The sequence below is a fragment of the Dermacentor andersoni genome, chromosome 3, assembly GCF_023375885.2.
Source record: "Dermacentor andersoni chromosome 3, qqDerAnde1_hic_scaffold, whole genome shotgun sequence".
In the NCBI taxonomy this organism is placed as follows: domain Eukaryota; kingdom Metazoa; phylum Arthropoda; class Arachnida; order Ixodida; family Ixodidae; genus Dermacentor; species Dermacentor andersoni.
Window position 1 is genome coordinate 4625689 of NC_092816.1, and position 13081 is coordinate 4638769.

Consider the following 13081-nt stretch of genomic DNA (forward strand, 5'->3'; position numbering starts at 1 on the left):
CGTATACATTAATTCGTACTTGTTCTGTTAGGGGCGCTCAACGCGGCTGAATATTTGGTCTATAAATGTAAATATAATAACAGACAAACATAGTTAACATGGCATTGTTTTATAAAATGAACAGACCATTGTTTTATTGGACTTATATTAGTAACGTCTCTGCTTTATTACTTGAATAAAGTTTTTGAGACCTCACTGACGTGTGACAAGCAGCAGCTCATTCGCATTGATTGCAGTCCTGGCCCTTTGTCGATTCGTGTGGTACGGCGGTAATATTTGCGAGCGGGGTGGTCGTTTCCTTTGAGCAGCGTCATGCAGGCTCATTTTAGTTAGATATAATATCTCAGCTTGTTTATGCGTCCAACATTGTATAGCCACCACCAAGCGACAGTGTTTAAGGACAGTGAATTTCAACAGCTGCGGCGTTTCACTGGCATAACGGCTGCACGGCTTGCGTCGGCAGTGATCTGCCGCGTCTGGCCGCGTAATGACATGTTGCTTTTAAACAAATGTGCTAGCTAGCGCGAAAATTCATCGCTGGGACCAAGCACTGTCTGCTTGGTGACTTCCCACGAAAGCGGATCAGCTTTGCAGCCTTTTGGTGCGTGCACCGATGAGTAAGAAAGCATTGCTTCGTATTCTCAACATTGAATTTCTTCGCGTGGGAGGCGGATAAAACAGATTCCTGTAGTAATTTCTTAAAACTGGAAAATAATAATAATTATCATGTTATTGCTCTTCAAAGACAATTCAAACGAGGCTCTCGTTATTTTGTCACGTTGCTAAAATTCCTAACACGGAGTACAGCATAAATAATAAATAGTTTTGGCTGTTTCTACATAAATGATACACTGCGATAAATTCACTGCACAATAGTGGTAAATGTACTTCCGGTGATACAGTCAGATTAATTGCGCTTGAGACATAATAAAATGACTGTGTTTGCTACCTAGTGTCCGGCAGAACAAAATAGTCATCTAATCAAGGCTCCACTGACACCATTGACACCATTGAAAGAAATGCGCACGAAAAACAGTGTTGTGTGTGTGTTTGCTTTTGTGTCATGGACCATTTTCGGCACTGTTCTTAGTAAAACATGGATCACAAACTCACTCAAACTTACACCATAGTAACTGCGGCTCTTTTTTCTTTCGACTCCAGCCTTCAAGACGCTGCTCATATTTGTTCACCCCTTTGGACTCTATTGTCTCTGAACGTACGACACAACAGTAAATGTTTCACCACTGGAAGTAACATCAAGGGCCAAAATCCTCACAACGTATGTTTCTGAACACTTCAACTAGAACCATGATTTGTTTATCGATTGGACTAACTTTTGCTTCACCATTTTTGTTTGCATGTTTCTCATGGCTTCATCATTTCTCTTTTCAGGAAGACGGACAAAATAGAGAATATTGGTCTGCAAGCTGCCCGCGCCAAGCCATCAGATTCTCAACGGTCACCATAGTGACAACAGATCCTCTTGAATTATGTACCTCACCATGAAATGTTTGCAAGTTTACCATATAGCGCCCTATCAGGAAAGCAAGTCTAGTTTTGTATCGTAACGAGCGGGAATGCTGAAATTTTACATACAAGCTTACTTGCTTTTAAGGGTATTTTATGACAAACGGAGAAGTAACATGTTGAGTCCCAATTTATTTTCTAGTCATTACAGCCATGACGACCAGAACAGAAACAACGTAGCAAGCTCCTACATGCTAATGCACAAACTCTGTCATCTGCTCTTTGCAAATCAGCTTGACGGGCATTACCACCAGGTATCACATGCTCCCTCACAACAATAATTTGTTACATGAAGATGCAAAGAATTTTAAAACGATCACACGCGCTCATTGCAATTCTGAGGAAATTATACTTCATGATTACTGCAACTTTGGCGGGCTGCACCGTAAGAGATAGCTAGAAAAGATATGTTCACACAATCGGCCTATCCACTTTTCTCAGACAGACAAATCACTAAAAAGAATTTTTCTTTCCCTTCAAACAGCAGATGACAAAGCTGAGCACAGTGTGTTCCCACAAAGTTATTGAAATATGCTCGCTGTAAGTTTGGCTCACCGTTCAGCGAATCAACAGTGGACGAGCAAAGAAAGCCTCAGCGTGGGCGCTTGTCTTCGTCACAGTCCTCACAAATATGTTTACTTGTTGCGACGTTGACTCCACGCTGAGGATTCCCTTGCTTACCTCTGTTGCTCAGTTGAAGTGTTCATCTTCTTGCCACTGTGCCACATCTTTGCTTCGTTTGAATACACGAAACGAGATGTTTTTTCAACATGAAACCGTAAATTGCATTTTCCAAGGATCCGTGAACAATAATTCATCATCTTTATCATCATCATCAGCCTGTTCTATTTCCACTGCAGGACGAAGGCCTCTCCCTACGATCCCCAAAAACCCCTGTACTGCGCCAACCGATTCCAACTAGCGCCCGCGAATTTTCTAATTTCATCGCTCCACCTTCTCTTCTGCCGTCCTCGACTACGTTTCCCTTCTCTTGGTGCCCATTCTGTAACCCTAATGGTTCAACGGTTATCTAACCGGCGCATTACATGACCTGTCCAGCTCCATCTCTTTCTCTTAATGCCAATTAGAATATCCGCTATACCCGTTTGCTTTCTGATCCAAACCGCTCTCTTTCTGTCTCTTAACGTTTTGCCCAGGAATCTTCGTTCCATCACTCTTTGTGCGGTCTTTAATTTGTTCTCAACCTTCTTTGTCAGTCTCCAAGTCACTGCCCCATATGTCAGCACTGGTAAAATGCACTGATTGTACACCTTCCTTTTCAATGATAATGGTAAGCTTCCAGTCAGGAGCTGACAATGTCTGCCATATACGATTCAACCCATTCTTATTCTTCTGTGAATTTCGTTCTCATGATCAGGGTTCCCTGTAATTAATTGAACTAGGTAAACGTACTCCTTCACAGACTCTAGTGGCCGACTGGCGATCCTGAACTCTTGTTCCTTTGCCCGGCTATTTATCATTATCTTTGTCTTCTGCATATTAATCATCAATCCCACTCTCACACTCTCTCTGTTAGGGTCCTCAATGATTTGTTGTAACTCGTCTGCAGTGTCGCTGAATAGAAGAATCTCATTGGCAAACCGAAGGTTGCTGAGATATTCGCCGTCGATCTTTACTCTTAAGCCTTTCCAGTTTAATAGCTTGAATACTTCTTTCAAGCATGCAGTGAATAGCATCGCAGGGATTGTGTCTCCCTGTCTGACCCCTTTCCTTATAGGTATCTTCCTGCTTACCTGGTGTAGAATTAAGGTAGCTGTGGAACCACTGCATGTATTTTCCAAGGTATTTACGTAAGCGGCCTGTACTCCTTGATTACGTAATGCCTCTATGACTGCTGGTATCTCTAGTGAATCAATTGCCTTTTCGTGATTTATGAAAGCCATATAGAGAGGCTTATTGTACTCTGCGGATTTCTCGATAACCTCATTAACGACATGAATGTGATCCATTGTAGAGTATCGCTTCCTGAAGCCAGCCTCTTCCCTTGGTTGACTAAAGTCCAGTGTTGCCCTTATTCTACTGAAGATTATTTTGGTAAATATTTTATATAATGTGGAAGTAAGCTAATGGGCCTATAATTTTTCAATTCCTAAACGTCTCCCTTTTTGTGGATTAGTATAATGTTCGGATTTCTCCAGTTTTCTGGGACCCTGGCAGTCGATAGACACTTCGTATAAAGAGCCGCCAGTTTTTCAAGCATTATGTCTCCTCCGTCCACCAAACGAGATCCAGGTACGATATTCATAAGATATGCTTAATGCGATGTCAAAAATAGGACCTCCTTGGGATGTCATTTTGTATTGGTAAATAATGTAGGTACAGCGCAACAATTTTTGAGAAAGAAAAAACTAAGAGACACGAAAGAACGCTGACTTCCAACTGAGTCTATTGAAGGAATTTTGTATTTTATTGGTTTTCATTGGTATTATGGCATATTTTATATTACACTGTCATATGGTCATCATATGGACAAGTATTTCATTAGGGCCCCAACTTTACATTATTTAGCTCAACCTCAGCTAAACCCCATTGCGTAACAGCAGTATAAGTAAAACAAATTCCTTCTGTCATGCACATTGTCACGAACTTGTTTAACATCGGTTTCAATCACCGAGTGTGACAGAGCCACTCACCTTGTATTGCCTAGGAACAGTAGAGTGCAAAGCAGAGTTCTTTCAGTGGTAGCCATTGGTGAATGCGGCCGCCATCAGAGGCCCCTGCAATGCACATGCGGCAATCACATTGAAAGGAGCCCTAACACAAGCTCATGGACATTTCTTATTAATTCTCATAATGAGGTGGTGACTGAGTAACCAGAAAGTTTGGGTGCACATATGTATAATGTTGCTTCTGGCAGATATAACACATGGGAAAAGGTACAATAGAGCAGAGAGTGAATGATAATGCATATGCTAGACGCTAAACTAGTGGATTATTGTGTGCATAAAAAATTATTTTCACCACCACCCTCATAATCAACGTCTTCTCTATTCTTTCTGTCTACATCCTTTCCCCTTCCCCCAACGTCGAGTAGCAGGTCAGAACATTGATTCAGGCCGACTTCTCAGCTTCTGTATCATAATAAATACATCTCTCTCTCTCTCTCTACGACAGAACTCATCTGAAGATGAATGTCGACAATGATGTGGTTAGCACTAACCAATGTAACGACACACCGTATCCACCTCCTACGCTGGTCCTACTAGTGCCACCACGAGGCCTAGCGGAGAAGCTTTTGTAAGTTTCCTTGCAGATGCTACCAACGTGCTAACGTGAGAGAGCTAGCATTTTACTTACTCCGGCGTTTCCACGGCAACAAAAACAGCGCCACCTTTAAACTATGCGCTACAACAACTCTCCTCTCTCACAAGGCTCTTGACGGTCTCGCTACCTTCTTATACACTCAGGCTACGTTCACACTTGGTTCACACAAGCGGCAAGAAATTCACAAAATCCGCCCGCCTATAGGCGCCGAAACGGGCGGAAAACTAGGCGGCGAGCCCGATCGGTCTCGGACTCATTTTTAAAGCGAAAGTTTCCTAACCGCGTCGAGCCAAGTTTCGCCGTCGCCAGCAGTTTCACCTTCATGTGACCGCAGCTGCGCCTTAGCCTTGGCAACGCATCAAGTGTCTCGCCGTGCCGAGCTCCGCCGCCGACGCAGGCTTGGCGCATGCATTCTCCGCAACTGGGTCGCCGCCTCAACACGTGACTAACCGCGCGCCTGGGCCCAAACATGGTCAATCGGCCCGTCCGCTCCACCCTCGTCCGCCTGCGCGCGGACTGCTCTCCAGTCGAGACGGACGAGCGGTCGCAACTTTGCCGTCCACACACGTGCCCGTCTCTCAGTGGCTGGCCCGAGGCGGACGGCGTCGGGTTTCGTCACGGCAAACGTGGCGCTTGCTCGAAGCCAAGCGAAGCGTGAACCCGAGACCTAAGCTACAGCCGCGTCAGAAAAAGTCACTTTTCGCCGTCTTGTGATTTTTTACTAGACTTATCTGGCGCCCAGGGAAATAGTCATCGAAGACAGCAAGCCGGTGTACTCTTCCAGGCCTCATCAGTGCAGTGCGATCGCCGACAGAAACAGACGGAGCGCAAGAAGTGTGTTGTGTTTACGAGAGCGTCGGAAGAAATATTTGAAGCCGTTGACTTCGTGATTTTTTGTGCCATGCTTCGCTTGCGCGTCACAAACGAGAAGTCCATCACATACACGTGCATTCTGACAAGAACACATGTTCAGGGCGTGGCGAAATAAAAAAATTGGAGGACGCTAAAGCTTCGCCTTCAAGAGTGGAACGCGATAGCGTTATGGCACCCCGTTCGCACCACCTACTCAAACTATCTACGCGAGCCAAACGTCGCGATCGGCACGCGACGGACCGGGCTGCGACGCGCCATGAAGGCGGACGCGATCATGGGGCGAGTGGCGTGCCACGTATCGGGGCAGCGCCGTACATTGCGAGGAGGGTGTCTTCTGTGTTTGCCGCAAGATGGCTCTGCGTGTGCGCAGAGCGCAGAAGCAATGTAGCGGAAACGTACTTCGCTACTCGTGAAACTGCGACTTCTGTAAGTTACATGGTCATAATTACCCATATACACCGCAGTATAACGTTCTACGGCACGTTTCTAAGGCTACACCGAACTACTGGTGAAGAACCGGCCATGCCTCGTCATTGACGCAGCGCGGCAACAACTCAGGATTAAGCTAGATTGGGTCGCGTCCGACGTCACCTCTGAGACCATTCGACGAGCCTTCCGATGGTATGGCGAGATAAAGGAAGTCTGTTATGTAATGGGAATTACTTTATTCCGCACATGGTACACTCAAAGAACGTAGCCTTGTCGGAGAGATGGCGACCACACTACATCACTTGGCACGAACACGCTGTCCACGTGATTGTCCCACACAAGGGCTTGCCAGGGATGTGGCTCCACCCATCGGCACAGTGGGGAATGTTCACACACAGTTCCGGACACTCCCACTACGCGACTGCACCCGTCCGCATCCGAGGACCGAAACCCGAACTAATCACGGACACAACACTTTTCCCCCCTTAGAAGGATGCCTTGTACCAAGTAGGCTGCCCAGCGTTGCCAGATTGGAAAGTCGGCACGACACCAGAAACTCGCTCAAATTTCCCCAGATTTCACCAGAAACTAAAATTGCCTTAAAATGCACAAAAATGACCAAGAATTAACATTCGTGAAATACTCATTTTATTATTTATATAAAATCATGATGAGAAGCCTTCAATCATCACTTGGAGCATCGTAATTGTCTGAATGAAACCACCGTAGCATATCGTCTGTGACAATGAGGAGCCTTTAATCATCGCTTGGACCATCGTTGATGTCTGAACGAAACCTGCGTAGCATATCGTCTGTGATCGTAAACTTCACGCAACACCCCTCTCTGGAGGCCAACGTTGTACGAATTCGTACAATGGAATCCAAAGTGTTCAGCGACATCTTGTTCCTGTACTTCGTCTTCATACACGTGACCTCACTGAAGACACGCTCCACCACTGCATTCGACACTGGGCAAGAAAGACATGCCAGTGCATACAATGCAAGTTCCTGGTAGGGCTTTTCCCCCATGGCATTTTTAAACTTGAAAATTCCAGCCCAGAACGTTGCAGAATCCTCAGGAAATTTCCCGTCGAAGACGGCCTCCTCACTCCAAAGATGCATAACTATTCTCCTGTATTGCATTTCAATAACGTCCATGTTTTTTTGAACCAGATGTTGAAGGGGAAGTTGCAAAAGAGAAAGTCGTGCAGTTTGAGACAAGACTTGTGAAGGGTGAAGTCCACTCATGCCTTGAAAAATGGCTTGGTTGGAGGGAAGACGCTTTTCCACTTCCTTCAGCAAGTCAGTGAGAAAATCTTGGCAGCGTTGCTTCACTCCTTGCACAGCAGCTTCGTTGAGGTTGGTCTCCTGGTGCTTGCAACGGAGGAGTTCACTGGCAAATTGAGACCCAAAGTCTGTCATCCCCAATGAAAGTCTGTGCCCTTGCTTGTTAAAAATTCTTGACTTCAGCGTTCGTTGAAGCAGATCAAGCTCTTTGTACATCTTGTCTGGATCAATGTTCACTGACTGGAAGAAGGCATTGACCTTTTCAAATTCTTGGACGATGGGAGACAAAAATATGACATAAATGTAGTTTACATCATCATGGAGCATGTCATGGATCAATCGAGCTTTGTACCTTAGTTCTTGAGTACCTTCTTGCATGGCTAACGTAAAGTAAGCCTTCAGCTCATTCCAATGTTCGATAAATCTCTTGATAACACGCCCCCGAACAAGCCATCGTGTGCGAGATAGCTTCAAAAATGGCATGTGGCAAGAGGGCTTGTCACTTTGTGCTTCTACTTCTTGTTCTTTCATGCTTTCAAAAAGTTCCTTGTAAGCATGGCGTCGGAGTGTACTGTTTGAAAACCATGCTGGGATTTCAGTTAGGAGGTAGCCTAGAGTAGGAGGCAACGTTTCAAAAGCCTTTTGCACGCAGAGGGCCAGTGAATGGCATACACACTTGTTCAGGATGCAATTAGGCGACTCTTCCTTGATTCGTGACCAAACACTGTTGTGTTCACCAACCATTACAGCAGCTCCATCACAGGCAATGCCGACACAATCGCAGAGGCAGATCCCATACTCATAAAGGCAATCTCTGACAATCTGAAAAAGCGCCTCACCAGTCGCATGAATCACTGGATAAAGCCCCAGGAATGCAGTCACAACTTCGCCGGATCTTTCGCTAAAATACCGGGTGCAGATTGCGAGCAACTTTTCCACCGTGACATCCGTGGTCTCATCCAGCATCAGAGAGAACTTCTTGCCTTTGATATCAGACATAACTTCGTCTCGAAGAGAGGGGGAAAAAACAGAGTTGAATAAAGCAGTGCACTTGGTACGGTGAAGACGTAGGTGCTCAAGAAAGCTTCCTTTGCCATTTTTTTATCACTTACCCTAAATGGTCAATAGCCAAGGTAGGGCAGTGGCAGCAGGTTGCAAGCGCCAACTCCAACTCAGCACGTTTCAGGTCATCCGAGAGGTTCGGCTTCTTTGGGAAATTCAGCGTCTGAGAAACTGATGCAGACTTGACAGCTCCTTTGTGCTGAGCTCCCTGTGCATGTTTGATTAGTGTGCCGTGGTGTGGTCGAAGAAATTTTCGACATAACTTGCAGAATGGAAGCTTGCTACATTGTGATGTCGCACTTGTAAGCCATGGGAATTCTTTTTCCCAGGCTTCGAGGTACCTCCTGTTGTATTCATAGGACTTGCGGGCTCTTTTTACTGTCTTGGCACAGTCTGGATCACCATCTCCCTTCGGAGTCGACTTGCTTTCACTGCTCATTACGACAGTGTGAAGCGGTTCAGTCTAGAAAAAGAATCAGGGTATTTGTGGCAAACGCTACAAAAAAGCAACACAAGTAAACAATTACCGCCGAACTTACCAAATTGCGATGTGCTTTGCCTGCGAAGTCCCGGGTGGATCTTAGGCCACCAATATCATGGAAGCTAAATGTCTTTATACTGCGTAACAGAGTTTTGTGAAAGCGAAACGAACGGAGCATCCGCACGTGTATTGGCTGGCCACTTGACTCGTTGCCGGTGGCCCGGCGTTGCTCTTCCCGCGCTTTCCACGGTAATTTCATTCCTCCGCTAGAACAGACGGTGCCGCCTATTGAAACTTCGTATAACTATACGTGTGTTGAAACCTAGTGCTAGCGTCACACGCTAGCATAAACCTTAGATACAGTAAGCTTTAGTTCACTGTATCCTAGCATTAGCACAGCAAGACAGGGATTTCATGAGGAATAGACAAATACAAATATAGGCCTTAGAATCCGACGGCCACAGGCGCTACCTAGCGCTAAATGTTTGGATGAGCAAGGCAGGTAGACGGTAATTTCGGTAGACTGGTTTTCCCCAGATATCCCCAGATATCCCCAGATTTTGTCTGGTGTAGTAGTTTGCTGGCCTGGCCACCAGGAGCTCTTCATTTTCACCAGATTTCCGAAATCTGGTGGCCAATTTCACCAGATGGCAACGCTGAGGCTGCCGTCTGATCCGTGCTGGTCGTTTCGGTATGCTCGATTCAGATTCGAGTGGACGTGAAGATGGCATAGCTGGTGTGCTTTCCGCTGGATTACTGTCCATGCCCCACGTGAGCGTTGCTGAGGCTTGTCTGTCCAGCTTAACTTCGCCGGTGCACTTCCTGAGCTGCTTTAGATGGCGTCTCACAATTCTTCCTGCGCATTTCACAAGCCAAGATCTGTGGCCCATCCTTTTAACGAGAGTTCCTTCTGTCCAGCCTGGCCCCTTGCCGAATTGTTTTACCCATACGGCTTCTCCTTGCATGAGTTGACGACTCTTGGGTAGGTCAGGTTGTGCAGCCTCCTGTACTTCCGATGCAATGATGAGGTCCAACTGGTTTGGCAGCTCCCGCCCGAACATGGCTTTAGCAGGTGTTAGCCCGGTTGACTGATGTACCGTGGTATGCTGCCGAAACAGAAAACGTGACAAGCGAACACTGAGCGAACCGGATGGTTCTCTGGCCAGTGCCCTCTTCAGTTCCCCAACATAACGTTCTGCTTGCCCGTTTGTAGCAGGATGGTAAGGGGCTGACGTTACGTTTCGAATGCCATTTCTCTGGTAGAAGTCTTGTATCTCGGAAGACACAAATGCAGCCCCATTGTCCGGCACAACCTTGCGTGGTATGCCAAATGTGACAAACAAAGAGCGCAGCACACTAATGACTGCTGTTGATGTTGGGCTGTTCACCGGTCGCACCTCTACCCACTTGGTAAAAGCGTCGACAACAACCAAAAGTATGTCCTTCTACCGGACCTGCAAAGTCCACGTGCAATGTGTGCCATGGTGTCGTTGGCTGCGTCTAATTTGGAACTGGAGCCTTTTTTGGATCGCTCTGGGTGCGCTGGCACTGGTCACATGACTTGACAGTTATTTCGATCTCGGCGTCCAAGCCAGGCCACCAAAGATAACTGCGCGCACAAGCTTTCATGGCTACAATTCCACGATGGCCTGCGTGAACCAATGAAATGGCCTGTTCTGGTGCTCCTGCCGGTATGACAATTCTTGAGCCCCAGCTGATGCATCCTCGATGGATAGCCAGTTCGGTGGCTCTTCTGCGGTATGGGGTGAAACTGTCTCCCTGCAGACGGTGCACGGTGCCATTATGTACTGCTGAAAATACCTCTGCTAGGATTGGATCCTCTTGCGTTAGTGTGGCCACAACCTCATCTGTCAACGGCGGTCGTGGTAACGCCTCGAACATGAGCACGTCTCCAGGTGGGTTAGGCTCTTCAATGCGGTCTGGCAGAGGCAGTCTACTCAGCGCATCTGCATTCTGATGACGACTACCGGCACGATACTGGAGGTTGTAGTTGTATGCTGACAGTTTAAGGCACCACCTTTTCATTCGGGGCGAAAGCATTTCTGGTACCGGCTTCCGTGGTCCGAGAATCCCCAGTAACGGCTGGTGGTCAGTCACGAACGTGACTTCTCGACCCACAATGTACTTGTGGAAGTGTGTGGCTGCAAAGACTACAGCAAGACCTTCACGGTCAAGTTGTGCATAGTTACGTTCAGCAGCACCCAATGTTCGGGATGCAAACGCAATCGGTGCATCTCTGCCTTGGCTGTCCAGCTGAGCAAGCACTGCACCTACACCATAAGGTGAAGCATCACATGAAATCAAGAGGGGCTTGCTTTCGTCATAGCGTGACAAGACAGTCCTCGACAACAAGCACCGTTTCAGCTCATCAAACGCCTTTTGATGCCGTTGCTCCCACTTCCAAGTCTCGTCCTTTGCCAGAAGTTCATACAGGGTTGCTGCAACTGTAGCACGATGCTCTAGAAATCGATCATAGAAGGCCAACATGCCTAAAAATGACTGCAGTGTCTGCTTACTTGTGGGCGCTGGTGCCTTCACGATAGCTTCCACTTTTTCCTCAGATGTGTGAATCCCTGCTGTATCAATCCTGTGACCCAGGAATTTAACCTCTGCCACACCAAACTGACACTTGGATTTGCACAATCGTAGGTTTGCCTGAGCCAGCCGCTGGAGAACTGACGCTAGGCGGTCCTTGTGCTCTTTTGCGGTTGCTCCAGTCACGATGATATCGTCCAGGTAAACACAAACTCCCGGCAAGCCGCTCAAAGTGGTCTCCATAAACCGCTGGAAAATTGATGGGGCTGCTGAAACACCAAAAGGAAGTCTGTTTACCTTGTACAGCCCTTTTGTAGTGTTTACTGTGAGAATCTGTGCTGTCGCTGGAGTCACATGAAGTTGAGTGTAAGCTTGAGCCAAGTCCAAGGTGCTAAACACCCGGCCACCATTCAAAGTGCTAAACACTTCCTCTGTTGTGGGCAGGGGGTATGAAGCCTTTTTCGCAGCTTCATTCACTGTACAGATGTAGTCACCGCAGGCGCGCAAGCTTCCATCTTTTTTCCGCACCCATACTAACGGTGTAGCCCAGTCTGAGTGTTGGACTGGCTCCCAAATACCGTCTTCTACGTACTTGTCAATCTGTGCCTCAGTTGATGCGCGCATGGCAAAGGGCACAGGCCGTGCCTTTAAAAACTTGGGGCTTGCCCCTTACTTCAGTTCCAGATTCACTGGCGCACCCGTGTGTCCTGTGGTGTCTTCACGAAAAATGTCTTCATGCTTCTGTAGCAACTCGGTCAAACTGCCTTCTTCCGTTGTCTGGTGAATGCCGTGAAGCTCGATGCCCAGCCTGTCAAACCAATTGCGTCCCAACAAGCTGCATCCAGTGCCCTCGACAACGAGAAGAGGTAGCTTGCAAGCTGTGTTCTTGTGACGAACCATTACTGTTGCCGTTCCGACAACCTGCAGTTGCTGACCTGACCAGGTGCGCAGATGTATGTCGTCCTGCCTCAGAGAGGGTGGGTGTGCATGCCATACGGTTTGAAATGTGTCTCTGCTAACCATGGTACACGCTGCACCGGAGTCGACCTCAAAAGTCACAGGTCTGCCGTGCACTGTAAGCGTCAGAGTAAACTTCGGGGTGCTGAATCCGTCTGCCACTGCACAGAGGTCATGCAACGTTGAAACCTCATGTTTGGTTTCGTTAGTCACTTCCGCAGTCCGTGAAGTTTCTAAGGAGATGCTACGTTGGTATGTTTTTTTTCTCAGCCTTCTTCCTCGAAATACAAGCCTTGACAATGTGCCCTTGTTTCCGGCAGTAATTGCAAATAGTTGTGCTGAACTTAGACGTCTTGGGACTGTGCGAACCGTCGCAACGCCAGCAGCGTTGCGCTCGGTGAGAATGCGCCTTGGACGTCGAAGTGCTGTCGCCGGCGCGCGTAGCCGCCTTGTTGACTTCCGCATGATCCGGTTTTATCTGTCGTTGCTGCTGGAGGGCGCTTTCCGCTCGAATAGCGAAATCATAAGCCTTGCAAAAAGTCAGATCCTTCTCTGCAAACAGTCGCTGTTGAAGATTCTGGTCCCGGAGACCACACACGAAGCGATCGCGCAACATCACATCTA

The 13081-nt window shown here is 47.3% G+C and overlaps 1 protein-coding gene across 2 annotated transcripts in view; it reads right to left on the reverse strand.

Annotated features, from left to right (window-relative positions):
* Rbp6 (RNA-binding protein 6) overlaps positions 1–13081 on the reverse strand; it is a 1068785-nt gene that overhangs the window by 16756 nt on the left and 1038948 nt on the right. For both annotated transcript variants that reach the window (XM_050169782.3, XM_050169781.3), the window contains one exon: positions 4182–4265. In XM_050169782.3, coding sequence (XP_050025739.1) covers positions 4224–4265 — 42 coding nt within the window. In that variant the 3' untranslated portion in view covers positions 4182–4223. The remainder of the gene's footprint in view (positions 1–4181; positions 4266–13081) is intronic.